This window comes from Pongo abelii, chromosome 12 (genome assembly GCF_028885655.2).
Source record: "Pongo abelii isolate AG06213 chromosome 12, NHGRI_mPonAbe1-v2.0_pri, whole genome shotgun sequence".
NCBI lineage: Eukaryota > Metazoa > Chordata > Mammalia > Primates > Hominidae > Pongo > Pongo abelii.
In genome coordinates this window covers 31,710,050-31,734,528 of record NC_071997.2, presented here as the reverse complement: position 1 = coordinate 31,734,528, position 24,479 = coordinate 31,710,050, and the positions used below count along the sequence as shown (strand labels likewise).

Here is a 24,479-nt window from a genome sequence, read left to right as displayed (position 1 = left end):
TTACAGACATGGTTAGGACTCTCTGCTTTATAGTGAGACTTTAAAGCTCCCCAAGATATACCAAGATGCACCAGAGCTGAGAGCCTCTGCCATACTTTTCCTTCAGATTTCTCACTCCTACTGTCCTCCTCTATTGTAAACCAAGGTCAGGTTCAAGGCCCACAGGAAGGTCTCGGCAGGCACTCTGTTCATCAGCTGCAGCAGGAGTTAGGGAATACAACTAGCCAAAGAAGTTGCTATCAGCTGAAGATGGGCTTATTGTCTTGCTGGCTTTTATTGGGTTTAGGGGATTTGCAGGGGCTGGCTCTGCTCTAAATATTATATTTGCCAGGGAAAGCTGAAGAAAACACACCCTTGCTTTTTAACAATTCTTGAATTCTCAACCAATTACCACCTCCTTCTGAGCAGGTGGGTCGAAAGGCTTTAGTAAAAACAAAAAGCAAGGGCCGGGCACCAGTGACTCATGCCTGTAAACCCAGCTCTTTGGGTGGCCAAGATGGGCGGATTACGAGGTCAGGAGTTTAAGACCAGCCTGACCAATAATGGTGAAACCCTGTCTCTACTAAAACTACAAAAATTAGCCAGGCATGGTGGCGTGAGCCTGTAAACCCAGCTACTCAGGAGGCTGAGGCAGGCGAATCACTTGAACCCGGGAGGTGGAGGCATCAGTGAGCCAAGATCGCGCCACTGCACTCCAGCCTGAGCAACAGAGCAACACTCCATCTCAAAAAAAAAAGCAATATACTACCCAACCCCTTAACACGCTACTCAAAGATATTTCAGACAGGCTATTTCTTGTCCTGCCCAATCAGCTATCCCTCCTTTACAAAACGGGCAATCTCCTCTTTGGAAATGGTTTTTCACGCTGCCCTAGAGAAAAGAAAAATGCACCTCTCCAAAGCCATTCAGAAGTGGATTTTGAATTCTCAAGTCTGCTTCAAGGGATTATCTCTGTATCAATGTATTGTATGATGTATTGACAATTTCTAGTATCAGTTTTTATTCTCTTTTTTAAACCTCAGGGTCTACTGACATGTTCTATAGTGGAAACTAAATTGTAAAAGCTTATTTGCAAAACGGGAATGTTTTTTCTCTACTTTCAAATAACTGGAAGATCTCAATTAATGCTAGTAAAAATCCTATGAGTAGCGCTAAATGCAATTCAGCCACAGTACAGTGCTTTGAAAGGACAAAATTTTAAATGCGGTTTTTGTTAATGTGACTCATAGGAAAAATGAAGTATTAAAAATGTTATTCTCTAAAGACTGACCTGATGCAACAAAATGCAAAATATGTTATCAACTATGCCTAAACCAAAAATTCAGCGATAATTCAACTTGTTTTTCCAAATTAAGACCTACAAGAGCTAAATCTAGTAATTATTCCCCATCAAGAAAACAGTAACAAAAGATTACTTAACTTGAATATCTGAATTTTCAGAAAGCACAATCTAAAAATCAAAGAAAAATGATAAAAAGATCAGTGCCTGTTCATAAAGGGCACTCGGTAAAAGTGTTGTATTTTGTTTTAATGAGTAAGATGACAGAAACCCAGAGTGTCCTCTAATCATCTGAGGCAAAAATATCAAGGTCCATTTGGCAGTCTACTATATGCTGACGTATCTTTTAGCCAGTCAGTCCCTCCACCTCACTGGGTCCTTGGAGGTTTCTCCAGGAAAAACGAGGGAGATGCATAGAGGCTCTCTGAAGCTCCTTCCAGAACTACCATTCTATAGTCCAGGACTTCAACGTAAAAACCACTGACCTTAAGGAGTTCAAATCCGGCCTGGCCAACATGGTGAAACCCCGTCTCTACTAAAAATACAAAAAAATTAGCCAGGCGTGATGGCCGGCACCTGTAATCCTGGCGACTCAGGAAGCTGAGGGAGGAGAATGGCTTGAACCTCGGAGATGGAGGTTGCAGCGAGCCAAGGTCATGCCACTGCACTCCAGCCTGGGCAACAGGGGTCTCAAAAAAAAAAAAAAAAAAAAAAAAAAAACACCACTGACCTTACCCACCACTGCCCCAAAAAAACACAAACACTTAAGTACAACTGTGCTGTACAAATCTCTGTCCAGACTGATTTTTTCTCCCTGTTTCTTTCTCAACAGTATTTTAAAGCTTCAAACTCTTCATACCTTCCATCCACTGTTCTCCGCTTTTTGAACTTTTTTTTTTTTTTCTTGAGACCTAGTCTCACTCTGTCACCCAGGCTGGAGTGCAGTGGCATGATCTCAGCTCACTACAACCTCCACCTCCCAGGTTCAAGCAATTCTCCTGCCTCAGCCTCCCAAGTAGCTAGGACTACAGGCGCCTGCCACCATGCCTGGCTAATTTTTGTATTTTTAGTACAGACTGGGTTTCACCATATTGGCCAGACTAGTCTTGAACTCCTGACCTTGTGATCCGCCCGCCTCGGCCTCCCCAAGTGCACTGGGATTACAGGTGTGAGCCACCATGCCTGGCCCCCTTTTTGAACTCTTATTCTCACAATCAGGCGCTTGAATTTTCTATTCCAACAACGACACACTTTTTACTGTCTGCTTTCCTAGGTGCAAGAGAGACCACCTAATCAAGAACCAAAAAGCTTGCCTAAAAGTCTTTCCCCAGTTTCTCCCTGATTGTACTTACACCTGCCCCTTTCCCCCTCTTTCCTGGGGCCTCAAAACACAGCTGTTGCCTAAAAGCCTGCCACTGTCTGGGTCTGCTGCCTTCTCCAAAACACCACAATGGTTGTCATCTATTTTCACTAGAAACTTACTGCCATGGCTTAGGGGCAGTCCCGGCCTCTGACCCACTCTGTGAGCCACCTCACCCAGAAACCAGCCCTTTTATTCATTCATTCTCTCAAACACTTACTTTTGTTCAGGAAATGTACTACAAACTGAAATGGAATTTGAGAATCATAATCCATTTATGACTTTGTCATGTCACCAAATCATCAAATAGTAGGGGGGAAGACAGTAGCACTTCACTGCACTGCCTTCCAACCCAACCCAGACAGACGAAGAGTGAAAGCATAAAAGAGGCCAGATCTGCAACCCTAGCTCTGACTAGGCCACAAAGTCCCTCACTCTCTGTAAGCTAAGGGGTTGAGCTACACATTCTCTAACACCCCTTCCTACATCAACATCCTGTGAGCCTCAGAAAGACTACAGTCCCAACTGAAAGTTGTAATCTGTTCACAAAATTATTGATTTGAATGTACAGATACCCAAGACACTTTACACCACATGGATAAGACATAACCCTAGTCCAAATAACCCACCCTAGCAGCTGTGTTCCAGTGAACTACCAACACTTCCCATGCTAACTTCTTTGCCCTATTGAAAGTATGGAATTACAGTAGCATCACTGGGGAAGCATATTAGAAATGCAGATTCCCAGATGCAGTGAAATCAGAATCTGCATTTTCACAAGCTCCCCAGATGACTGAGTGCACATTAGAGTATGAGAGGCTCTGAGAAAGACACAGAAAAGTAGAGAAAAAGGAAAGCTTCAGGACCTGCAACTTCTGCTCCTCTCAGCACCTCCTTTGCCTCTCAATCCCACCCTTAACCCATCCACCCCACCCCCACCCCACCCCCCACCCCTCCACTCCCCCCTACCCCCCCGTCTTCCCACTGTCAGCCCTGGACCGAAACCCTCGCAGGCTCTCTCAGCCAAATCACATCTTACCTACCAACCAAACCTGTCGATACCCTGGGAAACAATCTGGCAAAAAAGTTAAGAGCTAAACTTAGAAGTCAGGACTGAAATGCCTTAACATTTGGTTTCTCCAATTGCTTCCCAGCTATGTGTCTTTAGGCAAGTTACTTAACCTCTCCATGCATATGCAATGTACATAAAAGAGATGATGGACCATGTCAGTACTCAAGATAGCTTTTTTTTTTTTTTTTTTTTTTTTGAGACGGAGTCTCGCTCATGTTGCCCAGGCTGGAATGCAATGGCGCAATCTTGGCTCACCGCAACCTCGGCCTCCCAGGTTCAAGTGATTCTCCTGCCTCAGCCTCCCCAGAAGCTAGGATTACAGGCATGTGCCATCATGCCCGGCTAATTTTGTATTTTTAGTAGAGATGGGGTTTCTCCATGTTGGTCAGGCTGGTCTCGAACTCCTGACCTCAGGTGATCTGCCCACCTCGGCCTCCCAAAGTGCTGGGATTACAGGCATGAGCCACCGTGCCCAGCCAAGATAGCTTTTTGTTTTTTGTAACACACAGTCAAGGGCCAAGTCTCCCACTCTTTACTAATTCAACTATATGCTTATTCAACTAATAGTTGAAGCACATCGATTCCAAAACTCCCACCCATCAGCCCAGCTTCCAGTGTCATCCTATTTTCTCTATACTCCTGAGTCTTCACCGTCTCCATTCTCATCATTTATAGAATCACATTATCTAAGGCTAATGAGTCCTCATTGAGCTTAGCACATCCTGATTCATTTCTAAACTCACCAAAATCATTGCTTGTGAGACTGTTTCCAGAAACAAATGGCTTGTGCACTGCAGACGGCACACCACAGACAGTCCCATGTGCCACCCACTAAAGCTAAAAAGTCACCTGGTAATGGAGTTCAGGCCGTTTCCTCTAACGAGAGAAGTCTATGATTTTTTAAAATAACTGGTTAATTCAAGGCAAGAGTTTGTTCTTTTCCCGACACAAAAAGAAATTAACAGTTATTATATGAGAACCTTAAACTTAGGCACTTAAACCTCAAATCCCATCATTTGTTGTATTGGTGCTAAGAACTAAAACTCATCTTCAAACGTCATCTTCCAACACATAAACAGCAGATTCAATCTAGTTTACCTATAGCTATATCTCATTTTGCCTTCATTATCAACATTTTGGGGAAGGAGATAAGCTTCGTTTGCTCTCCTAAACAACCAACGAGAAGGCCGCACGCTGAGAGCTGGGTATGCATGACTTCCTCCTGCCCAAGCCCTACTCTCATTTCCTGTTGAGCTAAGAAAAGCAGGTAGAGTGTTGGTGTTGCCATCCATGAATTAAGGTATTTGAGCACCAAAAGCCCAGGCTAAATTCATGACTTATTTATCATTTTGCTATTATCACCCTACCCAAATTAGTGGATGCAAAACCCTAACTCTCAGCTGTAACAGGGCATACTGTAACACTGTAATTAATGGTGATTAAATTCTTTTGTAAGATGAAGATATTAAATGGACATATTTATCTCCATTTATTATATCTCCATCTCATTCCCCCAAAGTTGAATGTTCTGTAATACTCGAAACTTTTTAAATATTCCTTAGTGAACAACAAAAGGAAGAGAGGAGACAGAAAACTGAGATATGGGAAAGAAAAGGCCAGGGTGCTTAAAAAGTTGGCCAACCCAAGTCACACCATGCAGCCCCCAGTTAACTGCCAGCTGACTTCAGCTTCCAGAGAGATCCTAGAAGAGATTGACAGAAGAGCCACCACACTACCACACTGAGTATGCCCCAATCCAAATTACTGACCTACAAAAGTATGAACAAAGATGATGATGCTTATACAACATGAAGCCAGCAAGTTTCAGGCATGGTTTGCTACCCAGCAAAGGCTAACTGATATATTACCACCATCTGATGGGTTTACTGCCTTCTTAAACCCCATGAAAACACGAACTGTATCTTTTTTTTTTTTTTTGCCAATTCTTTATCTCCATCATCTAGAATAGCATCTGTAGGTTTTTTTGTTTGTTTTTGTTTTTGTTTTTGTTTTGAGACGGAGTCTCGCTCTGTCGCCCAGGCTGGAGTGCAGTGACACAATCTCAGCTCCCTGCAAGTTCTGCCTCCCAGGTTCACACCATTCTTCTGCCTCAGCCTCCCGAGTAGCTGGGACTACAGGCACCCGCCACCACGCCCGGCTAATTTTTTGTATTTTTAGTAGAGACGGGGTTTCACCGTGTTAGCCAGGATGGTCTCTATCTCCTGACCTCGTGGTCTGCCCACCTCGACCTCCCAAAGTGCTGGGATTACAGGCGTGAGCCACCGCGCCTGGCCATCTGTAGTATTTTTGTGTTGAATGAATATACTAATGAATATGCCATTTATCTGATTAGAACAGCAGTCCCAACCTTTTTGGCACAGGGACCAGTTTCACAGAAGAAACTTTTTCCACGAAGGTGGGCGGGGGGTGGCAGTGGTGGGAGACAGTGACAGATCATCAAGCATTAGATCCTCAGAAAGAGTGTACAACCTAGATCCTTCATATGCACAGTTCACAAAGGGGTTCATGCTCCTTTGAGAATCTAATGCCACCACTGATCTGACAGGAGGTGGAGCTCAGGCAGTAATGCGAGCAATGGGGAGCGGCTATAAATACAGATAAAGCTTCAATCCGTTGCCCACTGCTTGCCTCCTGCTGTGGGGACTGGCTCCTATTAGGTCAAGGACCAGTACTGGTCTGAAACTCGGAAGTTGGGGACCCCTGGATTAGAAGACCCTATGTATTTTTCAGTTTAAAAAAACAAGGTTCCAAATTTTCAGGTTGAGTATCCCTAATCCAGAATTTGAAACCATTTGACAATCAACATGACTCTCAAACTAAATGTTCACTGGAGCATTTTGGATTTCAGACTTTTGGATTAGAGATATTATACCATTAAATATAATATGAACATTCCAAAATCCAAAAAAATCTGAACGACTTCTGGTCCCAAGCATTTCAGATAAGGGATATTCTACCTGTGTTAGTTAATAAATCATTAGCACTTTAGAGTAGTTATTTTCCGTGTCTTCAGTACAAGAAAAACTTTACAGTACTGTTATGGGCTGAAACCGTGATCCCCCAAAAATTACTGACATGTTGAAACTCTCATCTCCAGTACCTCAGAAAGTGATTGAGACTTAGAAACAAGGCTTTTTGAAGAAGTGACTGAATTAAAATAAGGCTGTTAGAGTGAACCTTAATCCAATCTGACTGCTGTCCTTGTAAGAAGAAATCTGGACACAGACACCAGGGAGGGGTGCACAAAACGAAAGGCTGAGAAGGTGGCCATTTGCAAATGAGAAAAAGGAGCCTCAGGAAAAACCAACTCTGCCAACACCTCAATCTTGGACTTCTGTCCTTTAGAACTATGAGAAAATGATTTATATTACTGAAGCCCCCAGCCTGTGACATTTTGTTATGGCAGCCCTAACAGACTAATGCAGGTATGGAGTTCCCACACATTTGTTCTTCTGGGTCTTGAAGCCTCTTATTTTTACCACATTCTCTGAATAGTGAAAAATTATTGAGAGATTCATAGAAGAAAAGTTGGGTGGCAAGAATTTCTTAAGCTGGTTTTTTTAACTAGGAGAAGGTATCTTAGTTCCATGTACGTGTCTGATGAGTTCTGTGATTCCGAAGTGGACTGCAGCCTATGGAACAAATCTTAGATCCATTCTTTTACCAGAGAGTTTGAACAAGATAATCTTCAAGCCTCCTCCTAGCCCCAACATTCACGTATCAGAGTTTACATGGAAACTATCAGAATGTTCAAATGAATTCTGCATACGATTTAGAAAGAAATGTTCATTTCCATTTTGATTTACAGTTGGCTGGTATCAGTGTCGAACTTCTCAGGAAGGCTCGTTTTCTCATGGTTTTTTGATAAAGGGGAAGATAAGGTTCTTATAGTTATTTGAAGAAAATAAAATTATCATGATTAGTTATATAACATAATTCTAGAATATTATTTCTCACTGTATAGGGAGGGGTTTTCTAGCCGTTTTTGTCAAATAGCCTCTTTTGAAATATAAGAAAATTATGTTTCTTAACTATATAAATATGTTGCATAAAGATGGCATAACTTTTCTCAAAGTTAATTTCTCAACAAGTTTCTTCACAAGTACAGGAAATGCATTTTAGCGAAAACTTCCTTCCCTATAATTTATTCTAAACAGGTTGCTTGGACAAAATCTGTGTTCGGGTAGTTCCCTTTTACTAACATTTAATAAATAGTTACATGAAAATGGTTTTGAAAGTATAAGAATAATAACTATTAAACTAAACCTGAAAAGGCTTGATTGTTTAGCATTCATGTAGCACCATCAGACTTCCAACCTATCTTAAGTCACCACTGTTCCTTGAAGCAACGCTCTCTGGATTGGATTTGAGGTTTGTCTCTATTGTATGAGTGAGGTTCTAAGACAAAGATATTAAAATATTGGCTCTTGTCATAAGGCCATCTGAGGTTTCAGATTGTAAATGAAATGAAAAACTCCCTAGGTATTTGTTATTTTTGGTAGGATCAGATGATGGGAAATTAGAAAACTTTTTTTTTGAGATGGAGTCTCGCTCTGTCGCCCAGGCTGGAGTGCAGTGGCGAGACCTCAGCTCACTGCTACCTCCATCTGCCAGGTTCCAGCAATTCTCCTGCCTCAGCCTCCCGAGTAGCTGGGATTACAGGCACCCCCACCACGCCCATCTAATTTTTGTATTCTTAGTAGAGATGGGGTTTCACCGTGTTAGCCAGGATAGTCTCGATCTCCTGACCCCGTGATCTGCCCGCCTTGGCCTCCCAAAGTTCTGGGATTACAGGTGTGAGCCATCGCACCCAGCATTTTTTTTTTTTTTTTTTTTTAAGACAAGGTCTCACTCTGTCACCCCAGGCTAGAGTGCAGTGGCGTGATCTCAGCTCACTGCAACCTCTGCCTCCTGAGTTCAAGCAATTCTCATGCCTCAGCCTCCCAAGTAGCTGGGATGACAGGCATGCGCCACCATGCCCAGCTCATTTTTTTGGTACTTTTAGTAGAGATGAGTTTCACCATTTGGCCAGCCTGGTCTTGAACTCCTGACCTCAAATGATCTGCCCACCTAAGCCTCCCAAAGTGCTGGGATTACAGGAATAAGCCACTACACTCAGCAGAGGGATTAAAAATTTTTTAATTGATCACTGTCAAACTGGAACACTGGGATAGCAAAGTAGCTTTTTACTTAAATATTTTAAGCACAATCAAGACTTTGGTTTAAGGCCGGGCGCAGTGGTTCACACCTGTAATCCCTGCACTTTGGGAGGACAAGGAGGCGGGTGGATCACCTGAGGTCAGGAGTTTGAGATCAGCCAAGGAGGCGGGTGGATCACCTGAGGTCAGGAGTTTGAGATCAGCCTGGCCAACATGATGAAACCCTGTCTCTACTAAAAATACAAAAATTAGCCAAGGTGTGGTGGCAGGCACCTGTAATCCCAGCTACTCAGGAGGCTGAGGCACGAGAACTGCCTGAACCCGGGAGGTGGAGGTTGCAGTGAGCCAAGATGGCGCCCACTGCACTCCAACTTGGGTGACAGAGTAAGACTCTGTCTCAAAAAAAAAAAAAAATTTGGTTTAACAGAAACTTTTGATTAATCAACCCTTGAAGTTCAAAGTGAACTATCAATGTTCCAAGGCCAGGGTCTTTGATATTCCTCAACAAACAAATTTCTCAGCCTGGCGCAGTGGCTCACACCTGTAATTCCTGCACTTGGAGAGGCCAAGATGGGTGGATCACCTGAGATCAGGAGTTCGAGACCAGCCTGGCCAACATGGTGAAAATCCATCTCTACTAATAATAAATTAGCCAGGCATGGTGGTACACACCCGTAATCCCAGCTACTCAGGAGGTTGAGGCACAAGAATCACTTGAACCTGGGAGATGGAGGTTGCAGTGAGCCAAGATCATGCCACTGCCCTCCAGTCTGGGTGACAGAGGGAGATACTGTCTCAAAAAATAAAAAATAAAAAATAGGGCCGGGCGCAGTGGCTCACGCCTGTAATCCCAGCACTTTGGGAGGCCAAGGTGGGCAGATCACGAGGTCAGGAGATTGAGACCATCCTGGCTAACACGGTGAAACCCTGTCTCTACTAAAAATCCAAAAAATTCGCCGGGCGTGGTGGCCCACACCTGTAGTCCCAGCTACTCGGGAGGCTGAGGCAGGAGAATCACTTGAACCTGGGAGGCAGAGGTTGCAGCGAGCCAAGATCGCACCACTATACTCCAGTCTGGGCGACAGAGCGACACTGTCTCAAAAAATAAAAATAAATTAATAAATAATAAATAAAAGTAAAATGTACACTAAAAAACCATAAGGCCAAGTGGGTAGAAATGGAGGTATACCATAGTAAGGTATAATATCATTTGAAGGTAGACTATGGTAAGTTAAAAACATGTGCTACAAATCTAAAGCAACCTATAAAATAACCTAAGTAGAAGTTATAGGTAATAAGCCAGCAAAAGGAATCATTAGAAAGCAAAAAAAAAAAAAAAAGGGCAAGACAGACTACCAATGAGATCAAGTCCTCAGCTGATAGAGCCAGCAAGAAAATAAACAGTATAAACACAAGAAAAAAATAAATAAGCATCCTATTTAAAATTCAACATTTAAGTCGCTTTTTTCATATAACAATAAGAATATATTTTCAGCTAATTAACTAGAAAACTAATGAAATGTCTAATACAATCTTGGAGTTGATGACTGACAAAGCCCTTGCTTATACAAAATAATGCAAAAAGAATTTCACACTTTGAAAGCCAGCATTAGTAACTACAAAGTCCCATTTTCCAGTATGATTAGAGAATGGTTAGAAATATCTCACTCAACATCAAAAAAAAGCCACAACATCATTTTACCTAATCGGAGTAGAAAAATAAAATTCTCTTTTGTCCATATTATCAAAGAGCAAGGCCAGGCCCAATGGCTCACGCCTGTAATTCCAGCACTTTGGGAGGCCGAGGCAGGTAGATCACTTGAGGTCAGGATTTGGAGACCAGCCTCAGCAACATGGTGAAAACCCATCTCTACTAAAAATACAAAAATCAGCCAGGCGTGGTGCTGCATGCCTGTTAATTCCAGCTACATGAGAGGCTGAGGCAGGAGAATTGCTTGAACCCTGGAGGCAGAGGTTGTAGCTCTGTCTTCAAAAAAAAAAGCAAAAAAACTTTACCTTTTAATTATTTTGTTATATAACCGGAACTACAGAAACTTATTAAAAACTATGTGAATATCACAAACCTGTACACCATTGTTCCCATTTTACAGAGGTCCCTTTCAGCCCTAACATCATGGGGATCAGCAGCTGAACAAAGCAGTCTCCCCATGTGTAATGTAGGGCAGAATGTGGCCTACTTCAGGCCAGCTGTTTACCGAATATTATTCCAGATATTGCTCATAAGACAATCTGAGGCCCGATGAAGGCCCCTCCTTCACCCATATGAGAATGTTCAGGATGCTAACTTCTAACTGATACAGGAGATTCAAAAGCAAGGCGCACCAAACAGTGCAGATGTAGGAAGCAAGGCTTCCTGAGAGACAGCTGGCTCAAGGCAAACTGAATGGAGACAGTCAATTATCATAATCAATGGAACACACCCCTCCTATCTTTATTCAAAGTAGTATTAACCAAGATGATGAATCATCAGCTCAGTGGGTTGTTTTAACTCCTAGCAGACTGTTCACTGCTCCACATACATCTATGCCTCATCTAGAGCATCTGAATTGAAATCATAAAGCTTCACTGTGCATACCACCGTATCTGTTTTATCAGCTCTAACTTAGCTATCGTGTCACACACTCCCATAGGCTTCTGCTGTTCCCCATCTGCAATATCATCCTCTTTAACTGTGTGTTCATTTTCTGCCTTACATATTAGGCTATACGCTACACAAGGGCATGAGCTGACTGCCTTTCTTGTCCATTGTCACCAGTGAGCAAGCCTTGCATGGTGCCTGGCACATATTATAAACACATTAAGTACTAGTTAAATAAATAAAGGAAATCTTGACTAGCAGAGTAGGCTCAAAATATCTGTAGACAGTGAAACAAGAAACAGAAACCAAGCCTTGAAATCACTGAAGAGTAAAGAGCTGAACACCTGTCAGATTTTTCTGGGAATCAAGGAAGGGAACAAGAATAAATGAGAAAACGTGTACATATAGAGAACTAAGATGCTCTAATATGCCAAGTTCAAACTGGAATGGCCCTAGAATTTGAGTCATGCCCTAGCAGGTGAATCAATACACCCAACGAATTGTGTCACTTAAATGTACACACTCAACCGCAGGCAATATTCAGTGTCTAACCCAGGATCTCCAACAAATTATTAAGTACCTTGATGCACAGCCCTAACTCAGATAATATTCAGTCTTTGACATACCTCTCAAAATTGAAGTCATAAAACTACACACCAATTACATAAAGAGTCTCAGAAAAACTCAGTGGGGGAAGGGCTCTGGTAGTCAACAGTATTCTGTCACTGTCACGGCAAGTAAGAATGAAAGCTCTCCAATATAAGAATTTTCAAAAAGTAAACTATTACTTAACTTAATTTTATGTAATCTGAATGCAGTAAGGCCCTAACAGAAGGTATCACAAAAAAAACTTAAGAATAAAATAAAAGAAAAATACTCTGAAAAATACACTTGAAACAAATGAGCAAACTTATTTCCCCCAAAACACATAGCAAATCATTTATTTAACTTGGAATACATCCTTCTGACCAAAGATAACATATTTTGCTTTGTTTTTTTAAAATCCAGGCAAGACAATAGCTTCTGCTTGAGATAAAGGAAAACTGCAGTCTAGCATCACATGGTAAATATACAAGGGAATTCCCCCCAAAAATAGAAGGAAAAACCAGTTCGGCCTAGTTCCTAGTACCAGTGACCTCGCTGTTAGTGAATAGTTTGTCTTCATAGTGATAAGAAAGGAACTGTATTCATGTTTTTAAAAATGACTTAAGGCCAGGCGCAGTGGCTCACGCCTGTAATCCCAGCACTTTGGGAGGCCGAGGCGGGCAGATCACCTGAGGTGAGGAGTTCGAGACTAGCCTTGCCAACAGGGCGAAACCCCATCTCTACTAAAAATGCAAAAATTAGCTGGGCGTGGTAGCTCACACTTGTAATCTCAGCTACTTGGGAGGCTGAAGCAGGAGAATCACTTGAATTCAGGAGGTGGAGGCTGCAGTGAGCCGAGATTGTGCCACTGCACTCCAGCCTGGGCGACAGAGTGAGGCTCCATCTCAAAAAATAAATAAATAAACTCACAGTAATGACTAATAATAAGAGTGCGGAAGATAAAGGATTCAGGGATGCAAAACTTCCAACTGCTTTTCCCTCATCCAGACAGTCACTCAGGGTCATCAGAACCAAGCATTTGGTTACACTAAAGAGAAACAAGAAGACCCAAACAGATAAATTCCCCCTCCTTTCTCCCTTCTGTGGATGACTTAAGGTGCAGTTCCATCAACATCATGCCTATCAATTGGTTAACAGGTAAAAAATGTGGTACAACCATAGCCTAAAATTCAGCAATAAAAAGGAACAAAGAACCACACTGCTACATGGTCGAACCTCAAAAACATTAAACACAGGTGACCACACATTGTAGGATTCCATTTAAATGAAATGTTCAAAAAAGGCAAATTAATACTGACAGATTAGCAGTTGCCTGGGGCTCTGGGTTGGAATGGGGATTAACTGTAAATCACTACGAGGAATCTTATTGGCATGATCAAAGTGTTCCAATATTGATCTGTGGTGATGGTTGTGCCACTCAGTAAATTTACTAAATATCACTGAAATGTAAGCTTGAATTGGGTTAATTTCATAATACAGAAAATATACCTCAATAAAACTGCTTTAAAAAAAAATACTGCTGAACAAACTCCTCTATCTCTCAAAGGTTTGTTCAAAGCAGCAGCCAACATGGTAATTAATACCTATCATGGCACTCCTTGGCATCCTGCCTCACTTTCCTTATTCCTCATCCTCATCTCCCTCGGCTTGCACCTCCCAAATTAAGTATCTCTGACAGAGGTCACGCAGTAAGGTCACAGAGGTTACGCACTGCTTACCCTTGTTTTCATTTTTTATTTGTTGTTATTGTTATTGTTTGGTTGGTATTGTTATTGTTCTGTTGGTATTGTTATTGTTCTGGATGAAAAGAAACAAACACCTGAGCAAAACCCTAAGTCCAAAATCAAAGACACAACTGTTGGTTAAACATGGTGGACTGATCACATGAGTTATTAAGAATTAATTCCCATAAAAATGATTTTAAAGTAAACAAAAGAATAAAGATATAAAGGGGAAGAGAGGTAGTAGAGATCATTTCTATCAGGTTTTGACAGCTAAAAAGTGGATGGTGAGAGGCCGAGGTAGGCCGACCACTTTAGTCCAGTAACCTTGGCAAGATGGTCAAATACCATCTCTACTAAAAATTTTAAAAATTAGCTGGACATGGGCTGGGCGTGGTGGCTCACGCCTGTAATCCCACCACTTAGAGAGGCCGAGGCGGGCGGATCACGAGGTCAGGAGATAAGAGACTATCCTGGCTAACACGGTGAAACCCCATCTCTACTAAAAATACCAAAAAATAAAAAAATTAGCCAGGCGTGGCGGCGGACGCCTATAGTCCCAGGTACCCGGGAGGCTGAGGCAGGAGAATGGCATGAACCTGGGAGGCAGAGCTTGCAGTGAGCCGAGATTACACCACTGCACTCCAGCCTGGACGACAGAGCGAGACTCCGTCTCAAAAAAAAAAACACTTAGCTGGATATGGTGGTGCACACCTGTAGTCCCAGCTATTCAAGAGGCTGATGTGGGAAGTTTGCTTGAGCCTAGGAGGTCGAGGCTGCAGTGAGCTGTGATCACACTACTGTACTGCAGCCTGGGGGACAGAGCAAAACTCTGTCTCAAGAGACACAGACAGGCAGACCAGGGGCAGTGGCTCATGCCTGTAATCCCAGCACTTTGAGAGGCCCAGGCAGGGGGATCACCTGAGGTCAGGAGTTCGATAACAGCCTGGCCAACACAGTCAAACCCCATTTCTACTAAACGTACAAATATTAGCCAAGCATGGTGGTCTGCACCTGCAGTCCCAGCTACTTGGGAGGCTGAGGCAGGAGAATCGCTTGAACCCACAAGACGGAGGCTGCAGTAAGCTGAGATGGCGCCACTGTACTCCAGCCTAGGCAACAGTGAGACTCTGTCTCAAAAAAAAAAAAAGATAAAATAAAAAGTGGATGGAGTAGTAACTAAGAGGTAAAAATTACAACCTAAGTGCCTACTAAGGATACCAAAAAGAAGTGAGACAGTTGGACCTACAAAACCCTGAGAAGGTCATCATTTGGAATAAACCAATACCAAGTGAGGTGCAAGGCCAAAATCAGAACTGATCAAAGTTTGCATATTTAGTGGTTGAAAGCCCCAGGTCCCCTTTCTCTGCCTTACACAGTCTGGTAACTGCCTCACATCACTCCATACCCACAGGAAACCAGAGATTTAGTCCCTAAAGAAATCGAAAGCAGTTATGTTCCAGACAAGCGGAGATGAGGCAGTAATAAGAAAAAGGGATCTTCAGCCATACAAGGACTTAAAACCTTAATACGCATACACCCTTTCTTTTAAAACTACTAGAGGATGTGCTTCAGGAAAATAATACAGTAAACCAAAAAGGAAAACTGCAGTATCCAGGAAACAGACATTCCAGGACAATAGCTACATGCCAGGTCCAGGGGCAACCATACCTGCACAGCTATGAGGAAACTCCAGGGAGAAAAAATTGAAATCAACAGGTTATCTGCAACAATAAATTATCTGACATGTGGTGTTAAATTAAGCATTTGGAAAATGTGATAAAGACTAAACTTTGCTAGGCATTTGTTAATCCTTTTAGGGTATCTGAGGAGGAAGATGATGATAGGTACAAAGAAAACTAAGCAAATGAAAAACTAAAAGCGATGTGGGGGCAGGGGTGTTGTTTAAAAAAGGAAATGTAATCATATGAGACTGTTTAGCTCACATATAAATGGTATTTACATAGTCATGATAAAAGAAACAACTATCACTTTAACCCAAAATTACAGTATGCCCACTTAAGGGAGGCAGCAAGTATAGGAGTTAAATATTCAACTACTATTGAACTAACTAGTTCAATAACTACAACTACTGCTAGAGAAAGTCAATAAATGTATAAAACTGATAAATGAAGAAATAGCCACATAAGTACATAATTTAGAAATATAGCAATAAATTTCAGATGTAGCAGCTAAAAGCACTGAAAACAGATGCTTGTGGAGAACAGGATGACTCCGACTTTTGGTATGAGCACTTTAGTATCATTTGATTATAACTATCGATTCATAACTGGTAAGTTAAGGCCCTATTTATCATATGAAGGATTTTTTAAAGTTATAATGTAAAAGTGGGGTTTTTCTTTCATTTATTTAAATTTAATAGGATAACTTGTTCATATTTAGCCATATCTGAGGCAGTTCCAAAGCACAGGGGTCAAAGACGTTTTGGCACTAAAGCATAAAGCTGTAAGCAGCACCTGCTCTAGCTCCCCAATGTTCAAAGGGTGGGAGAACCAACTACTAGGCACAAACGACAGTCCTCAATTCTCCAGCTCACTAACACACCAACCACCCAGAGTTTACTAAGAGCCCTGCTACAAATTCAATCCTGCCAGTTCAGTGTTCCTGAAAGTGTGGTCTGCTGACCACAGCAAGGTCATTTCTGAAATGAGAAGTATATAAAACCTTTTATATCACCTGAGTTTCTTATACTTTTTTAAAAAGAAAACAAAAACGAAAACTTTTACAGCAAAATTTGACAGGGGAAAAATGTCTTTTGATTCTACGAGTAAAAAAAGTAGACTGATATTCTATATGTCTACCTTTTCATTTCACTTTTCATTTGTTTTTACTGTAATTTAAAGCACAGAGAAGCCCTGCTGATGAGGTTGAGCCATTTAAAATGAACACATTGCAGTATGTGCTGTTTCCACGTGTCGGTGCATTCATTGTGTCTGAACACAAGTGTGCTGGGCAGGGGACCCAGGGAGATGCAGACAACACAGAATGTATGACTGACATCCCACATCTGGCATTTTGTGTCCATCCCCCTGTTTTTCTTGAGTTCCATAAGGGTAGATATATCATCTGCTTCATTTACCACTGTGTATCTAACTCTCAGAACAGGGCCCAGCACACATCCACAGTACCTGCATGAAACCACCCTTATATGGTTAATCGTTTTTCACTTTTGTCTCCCCAATTTAGTTATACCTAATGCTATCTAGATATCAAAGTTTGTAAGAGTCCAGTTTTTAAAACGGGATGTCCTAAAACTTATCATTGTGATCATTCCTTAGAGATTCTTACAGAAAAAAACTACGTCCTAATGAATCACTTTATTAATTACTCAACCCAAGAGGCAGCTTTTCTGAATAATACTCACCAACTCTTATTACTGAACCTGCTCCATAACAAAAGAACAAATTCTGTTTGGTGAGCAGTGACATAACATTATAAAACCTAACAACCATTGCTGCCACAATGGTCACTGGTAATAAATATAAGATTACCTTGGCCTTCTCCATTTTCTTCCTAGTCATCTTTCCCTGTATGTCTAAAAACTTTACCCTGACTCAAGCTCGAGACCAGCCTGGCCAATATGGTGAAACCCCATCTCTACTAAAAATACAAAAATTAGCCAGACGTGGTGGCGTGCACCTGTAGTCCCAGCTACTCAGGAGAGTCGCTTGAACCTGGGAGGCGGAGCTTGCAGTGAGCTGAGATCGCACCACTGCACTCCAGCCTGGGCAACAGAGCGAGACACCGTCTCAAAAAAAAAAAAAAAAATATATATATATATATATATATATATATATATATATACACATATATATACACACACATAAAATATTGGTTAAGAAAAAAGGCAAAATACGAATTGAGTTTGCAGCTAGGCAAATGAATGTATATTTGTCACAAAGTTTCAAGCTGTAAGGAGTTAAAAACCCATCATCAGCAGGGTTTTGTTTGGTAGTTGGCTTTTCTGTAGAGCTTTTGATGTTTCAGTTAGTAAAACAGTTTTTGAAAGTAAGGGTTGAAACTCTTTAAGAGAGCAGGGCTTGCTCAACAGGGCTGGCTTCCTCCCACCTTGCCCAAGTCCAGAATCTTCCAGCATGAAGGAAATCTATGTCTCAGAACAAGCCTGAACATGCCTCCCAGTGGCAGATCAGCTGACACAATCTCCTCCTAATGAAAACATCTAGTTCTACAAAATTCATTTTGCCCCAGTGGATGTCTTTACCTCCAATTAAGAACAAGAGATACTATACTTAAAAGGTAACACTTAGAGAATCCCTCACAAAAGTTTAAGTACTTGCTCCAAAATGCAAATTTTTTTATTTTTTCTTTTTGGAGGAGTCTGGCTCTGTCGCCCAGGCTAGAGTGCAGTGGTGCCATCTCGGCTCACTTCAACCTCCACCTCCTGGGGAAGTTCAAGCAATTCTTCGGCCTCAGCCTCCCGGGTAGCTGTGACTAGAGGTACGCGCCACCACACCTGGCTAATTTTTGTATTTTTAGTAGAGATGGGGTTTCACCATGTTGACAGGCTGGTCTTGAACTCCTGACTTTGTGATCGACCCGCCTCAGCCTCCCAAAATGCTGGGATTACAGGTGTGAGCCACTGCGCCCGGCCCCTAATGATTTTTAAAAGCCAGACAATCCATATGGCACTTTACCACTGAGCAATCGAAAGCAATTTTAGCACTTTAACCACCCCGCCCCTGCCTTTTTTTTTTTTTTTTTTTTTTTTTTTTTTTGAGACAGAGTCTCATTCTGTTGCCCAGGCTGGAGTGCAGTGCCATGATCTCAGTTCTCTGCAACCTCTGCCTCCTAGGTTCAAGCGATTCTCCCGCCTCAGCCTCCCAAGTAGCTGGGATTACAGGCATATGCCACCATGCCCGGCTAATTTTTTTATTTTTTTAGTAGAGATGGGGTTTTGCCATGTTGGCTAGGCTGGTCTCCAACTCCTGACCTCAGGTGATCCGCCCATCTCGGCCTCCCAAAGTGCTGGGAATCCCAAAGCTCCTCCTAATACTGCGAGCAAACCGTGTACCCACTTAAAGGGACATGCCAAAGCCTGCAGAGAACGAGTGAATTCAACAAGTTAAACCTAGCAAAGAGTAATGCCCAAGTATCCACCCCAACCTCTCCTCCTCTCTACCACCACTGCCACTATCCTGCCTCGGCCTTCACCTCCAGTCACTGGACCACTTGCCCAAGGCCAACCATCTTACCAGCTCCTTCCCAACACACATCTGGATCAAGTCCCCTACTCTAAGGGATCCCCAATTCCAACAAAATCTTTCAGTGACTCCTCAATGCTTAAAGAAGATGTCTCTCCTCAAGTCCAAATAATACCTCCTTGAAATTCCCACCACTCCCTAACCTTTCTACCATTCCCAAAGGTCACTCTTAGCCCTACTGCCACACACAAACACCTCTCCCCTCCCTTTCTTCAATAAATGAGGGGTCTACCATTAGCACAGTGTCAAATGAGCGTCAAATGAGCAAACTCTTAGCGTTAGCTCCCCTTACCATCAAGGTCTTTGGGCCTAGGGTACCGTTGTCCTCAATCTCCAAGGTCCACATTGTACCCTTCCTCCAATGACAAGATCAGAATGCGTCAGTCTTCCATAAAATCTATGGTCCCTCCTTTGAGTGAACCTTGATTTCAGACATTTTACCTGCTGGATTCTAAACTCCCTGACTTCCACATTACTGTTACTGGATTTCCCCTCTGTCAGTCCTTCCAAGACTCAGAATTGTCCTCAGGCTGGCAATCTTCCTTTTTTTTTTCTTTTTTTTTTTTGAGACAGAGTTTCACTCTTGTTGCCCAGGCTGGAGTGCAACGGCACAATCTCGGCTCACTGCAATTTCCACTTCCCAGGTTCAAGTGATTCTCCTGTCTCAGCCTCCTGAGTAGCTGCGATTACAGGCACCCGCCACTACACCCGGCTAATTTTTCGGTATTTTTAGTAGAGACGGGGTTTCACCATGTTGGCCAGGCTGGTCTCGAACTCCTGACCTCAGGTGATCCGCCCACCTGCGCCTCTCAAAGTGCTGGGATTTACAAGCGTAAGCCACCGCGCCTGGCTGACAATCTTTTATTCAAGACATTTGGAACACCAGCCATCACATGCTCACAAAATGCAAAATAACAGTAGTTACCCCAAAAAGAACACAAAAATGGTCAAATAAATATTTAAAATAACAATAAGGCCGGGTGCAGTGGCTCATGCCTGTATACAATCCCAGCATTTTGGGAGGCCAAGGCGCGCACATCACTTGAGGCCAGGAGTTCAAGACCAGCCTAGCCAACATGGTGAAACCCCATCTCTATATACAAAAATTAGCTGGGCATGATGGCATGCACCTGTAATCCTAGCTACTCAGGAGGCTGAGGCAGGAGAATCACTTGAACCCGAGAGACGGAGGTTACAGTGAGTGGATATGGTGCCACTGCACTCCAGCCTGGGCAACAGAGCAAACCTCCGTCTCAAAATAAAATAACAATAAAATCCAAAATAACATGGAAACAAACTTGATTTATTTCTGGTTTTAATTTTTCACACTATTATTCTTCTCATTGATCATACCAGACACTTCTTTTATAAATATATGGTACTCTGAATGTAACCTTGTGAAGAGAAATTTACAATTTTAAGTTTATGAGTATCCATCTCTCAAAAACCTAAGAGTGAAAATAAATTTCTCTAAACAGAATATACCCTGTTTTTCACCTCCTTCTTTTAAGATGAAGTTACATACTGTTCAACTATACCAGACCATATACCACTGTTGTCAGAGACACAGAAAATTAGAAGTTACCCCGAAAAAACTGGATCAAGTCCCCTACTCTCAGGGATCCCCAATTCCAACAAAACCGTTCAGTAGCTCCTCAATGCTTAAAGAAGATGTCTCTCCTCAAGTCCAAATAACATCTCCTTGAAATTCCCACTACTCCCTAACCTTTCTACCACTCCCAAACGTCACTCTTAGCCCTACTGCCACACACAAACACCTCTCCCCCTCCCTTTCTTCCATAAATGAGGGGTCTACCATTAGCACAGTTTTGCAGGGGAGTCGTTCGCCCCAAAAGAAGCTATTTCATACAACATATCAAATCTCGGAAAACTCTCTCTTTTCAACTCACTCACTTCATGTAAATATAGTTGCCTCAAAATAAGCAACCTCTGCGCTAATGAAAAATAGAAAATATGACACTAAAATAAATTAGGACAAGTTGTTCAGCTTACAGTTTTTACCTGAAATTATGTTTAAAAATAAAGACCTTTTTATAAATAACAATTCAGCAACAAATATTTTTTGAACTTTAATGCTATTCATCCTAATGGATGTTTACCAGCAATAAACAAACTCTAAAGTGTTAATAATGTAATCCCAAATCTACCACAAGCAAATCATACCAACAAAAATCCTAAATTAACTCCTACGCATAATTGTAAATGGTTCTAGAAATTAAATAGTCAAAAAGAGGAAAAAAGAGATGTTCTGCTATTTTCACCACCTCTAAGATTGAAGTTCCCGGTACCTGCTTGTAAACATTAAAGAACTTCTTGTTATAGTAAAAAAAAACATTTTACTGATGTATGAGACAATCAGGAAAACGTTAACAGTGAATATATGACATTTTTCTAAGCGTGATAACAACAATGTGATTGTGTAAAAAAGAAACATTCTAAAGTATTTACAGATGAAATGGCATTTGGGGTTTACATTAAAATAAAGGAGGAGAAGAAGAATACAGATGAGACAAGATTAGTCATCTGCTGATAAACTGAGCTCTCTAGTCTTTATGTTTGAAATTTTGCATAATAATATAAAAATGTAACTGCTTATGAGCAAAATCTCAGGCACTATTTTGTTCTGGACTGTAGGCAACTTTTGCACAGATTTAATTCCCTAGGTTTGCATAATTAGAGAAATTCTCAACTTGTACCGACTTTGTAGTCAGAGAGCGGTGTCATGCCAGTATCCCAAATACCTGCCAAACGTAGCGCTCAGCAAACCTAGTTCAAAAGCTCGGGAAGGTTGGGGGGAATGGAACCAAAATGGCAATGAGGGGAAATAACAATGAACCTGACTAAACTCTTACCATAAACAGCTCCCACCTCTTAAAACCAATAAAGACAAACTGGGGTTTCATTCTTTCCCTTCTCTTAAGGTTTAAAGACTATATCGCCTTCTAGCTTACTTCTCTACCCTTAACATCCATACTGACCAAATAAGACACAAACAATCCAACTACTGTGTAGCCAGGTCAAAAACAAGCTCTGGCTAATTCACCTGGAAGACTACAATCACCACTTAGATTTGGCGAGAAAAAACTGGGTTAGAAAAAAAATGACTGGTGCTTAAACAAACAACAGACCGGGGAGAATGTCTTTTAGCCAGTTACCAACCACTCAGTGAGCTGCAACACAATCTTTTCCAAAATTTTCCAAAGCCTTCCAAATTCAGTTGAGCCGGGCAAGCTGAGTTAACGGTGCTCTCTTTCAAATTCAAAAATCTGGCCCCGGCCCCAACAGTTAACCAACGAAACACAAGCTAATACACTTGAGATCACCTAAGAATACTGACCCAAGTTCGGACCACAGTCCAGTACAGTATACTACCCAGGCTAGAAGTCTAGGCTAAGGAGAGGCGTTCAAGTGATAGATAAACTCTACTCACAACGCAGAAAAGACACAATAAGATCCACACTTAATCTAGCTTAAGAAAAGGTCTACAGTCGGCTTCCAACCCCCCCAACTCCACCCATTTTTAATGAGACAATGACAATTCTTCACGGTGAACCACAGAGCCCTGCTTCCCTAACCTTGTACCGACTGTAATAGAACACACCCCTAGTGCAGATTAAACTTTTGGAAAACGTTCAGTAATGAGAAACAAATCAAGACAGGAAGAATTTAACATTCCGTTCTGAATTTTCAAGGCCTGCGCCTCCATTCCCTACATATCTTTCATAATCTCTAGACTGTACAATGTATAAAATGAACACTGTTAGTCACATCAGGTGTCAGCTACTCAGCGCAGACTCAGTCTCCAGATTTGCTAGTTTCATTTATCGCTGGGGTGGAGGGTGGGTGTTAAAATTTTTTAAAAAGAGAAAGACCTGGGTGGGTGTGAAACCAGGGCATCCTCTATATTCTCTTCGCTCTCCGTCATTTCTGTTTCAATTACACAGCTGTCAAACAGGTTATTCCTGGAATTCAGATTTTATAATCCCCACACTGTAATTCTTCCTGCTGCTGTTGCCCAAACACACACTCCTCCCTGCTTCCCCAAAATACGTATCCATCAATAGAAAGGATGACACCCAGTTATAAAGTATTCCCAGGTAACGCCAAACTCCCCACCTTGAGCAACTGGCAAGCACTGAGTGGAGGCTGAAACATGATGACAATTTTCACGATGGCCAAAGCAGTGGTTTAGGATCGTCAGAGGCAAGGCCCGCCTCCACTGTATTTTAATTTACACACAAACTCAGAAGGCCAGATTTGGGGAAAAAAAGAAAAAATTCAGGTTGTCTTATTTTTTAAAAATGCTTTTCCATTTTATTGAAGTAAAGTGCATGCCTAAGAGTGTAGCTTATTTCCTTATCTCAAAGCCAGGAAATGAGGTCTTTTAAGGCCAGTCTGAATATAAACTCAGTGTGCGAAAACAGAGGGACTGCAAGGCGAAACCCCTCTCCCAACTTTGGCCAAGCGGCGTGGCCTCCAGTCAGCAGCATGTTTATCACCCTCTCCTCGTCCCCCAACAAGAAGTTTTCACATGCCACGGGAAACAAAGAAGGCGCCCACACCGACCTTATAGACTTGTCCATAGGTGCCATTTCCAACCACTTCCACCAGCTCAAAAATCCCAGCAGGATCCTGGAGAGGAAGGAGGGGAGGGGTTATCATTTTAAAAAAGCCAAAAAAATGAATAAATCAGGCAGGGCAGTTGGAGAGAAAGGGCGGTGACAAAAGAGGTGGGCTTCGCCCCGCGCGGTCCCCCAGCGCCCGGGGGTCGCGCGGCGGGCTCGGGGCGTGGGGGCGGTGGAGGGTAGCGCCCGCCCCGCACCAGCCCGCACAGGCAGACAAAGGGGCCGCCGCGCCCGCGGCTCTGCCCACGGCGGCGCCCGAGCGCCCGCCCGACCAGGGCGCGGCCCCGGCTGCCGGCTGCCCGCTCCCCGCGCGCCCGCTCGCGGGCCCACTCACCCGCAGGGAGGAGAGATCGATGTCCACCAGACTTTTTGCAGGGGAGTCGTTCGCCATTTTCCCTTTTTGCCACCAAAAAACAAATAACAATAAATGTCTCTGTCGCTCTGTGTATCTCAGCCGCAGACCAGGCCGCCGACCGCGCTCCTCGCGCTGCAGCCGGGCCGGCCCGGTACTCTCCTCGCGGGGCCGGGGGCGGCGGCGGCGGGCTCGGCTGCGCTCTCGGGGCTCTCGGCCGGCCGGGCCGCGCGGAGGGCGGACGGAGCGTGTGCGGGCGGCGGCGGCGCTCACACCATGGCGCGGGGCCGGCCGTCAGGCCCCCGGGCGTCGCCCGCCGCCTCAGGCCCCGGCGCCCGCGCCCCGCGCCGCGCGCCTCGAGGACGGGCCCGGAGCGTGGGGCCGCGGCGGCGCCGAGAGTTGAGCGAGTGAGCGCGAGGCA

The 24,479-nt window shown here is 43.0% G+C and overlaps 1 protein-coding gene and 1 long non-coding RNA gene across 51 annotated transcripts in view; both read right to left on the bottom strand.

The window, feature by feature from the left end:
* Positions 1-24,173, bottom strand: part of MAP4K4 (mitogen-activated protein kinase kinase kinase kinase 4) — a 190,912-nt gene extending 166,739 nt beyond the window's left edge. For 48 of the 50 annotated variants that reach the window (XM_054547354.2, XM_054547357.2, XM_054547365.2 and 45 more), the window contains exons 1-2: positions 24,041-24,173; positions 23,648-23,713 (exon numbers count right to left, since the gene is read on the bottom strand). In XM_054547354.2, the coding sequence (XP_054403329.1) occupies positions 23,648-23,713; positions 24,041-24,097 (123 nt within the window). In that variant the 5' untranslated portion in view covers positions 24,098-24,173. Of the gene's footprint in view, positions 1-23,647; positions 23,759-24,040 lie in introns of those variants that run through there. The other 2 variants (XM_054547362.2, XM_054547398.2) reach the window with 1 other exon arrangement.
* On the bottom strand, positions 5,618-17,600 carry LOC134759687 (uncharacterized). The gene is made up of 2 exons (XR_010136249.1): positions 9,916-17,600; positions 5,618-8,361 (listed from the first exon to the last, which is right to left on the bottom strand). It is a non-coding gene; the product is annotated as an uncharacterized LOC134759687 (long non-coding RNA).
* Positions 24,174-24,479: the final 306 nt, after the last annotated feature.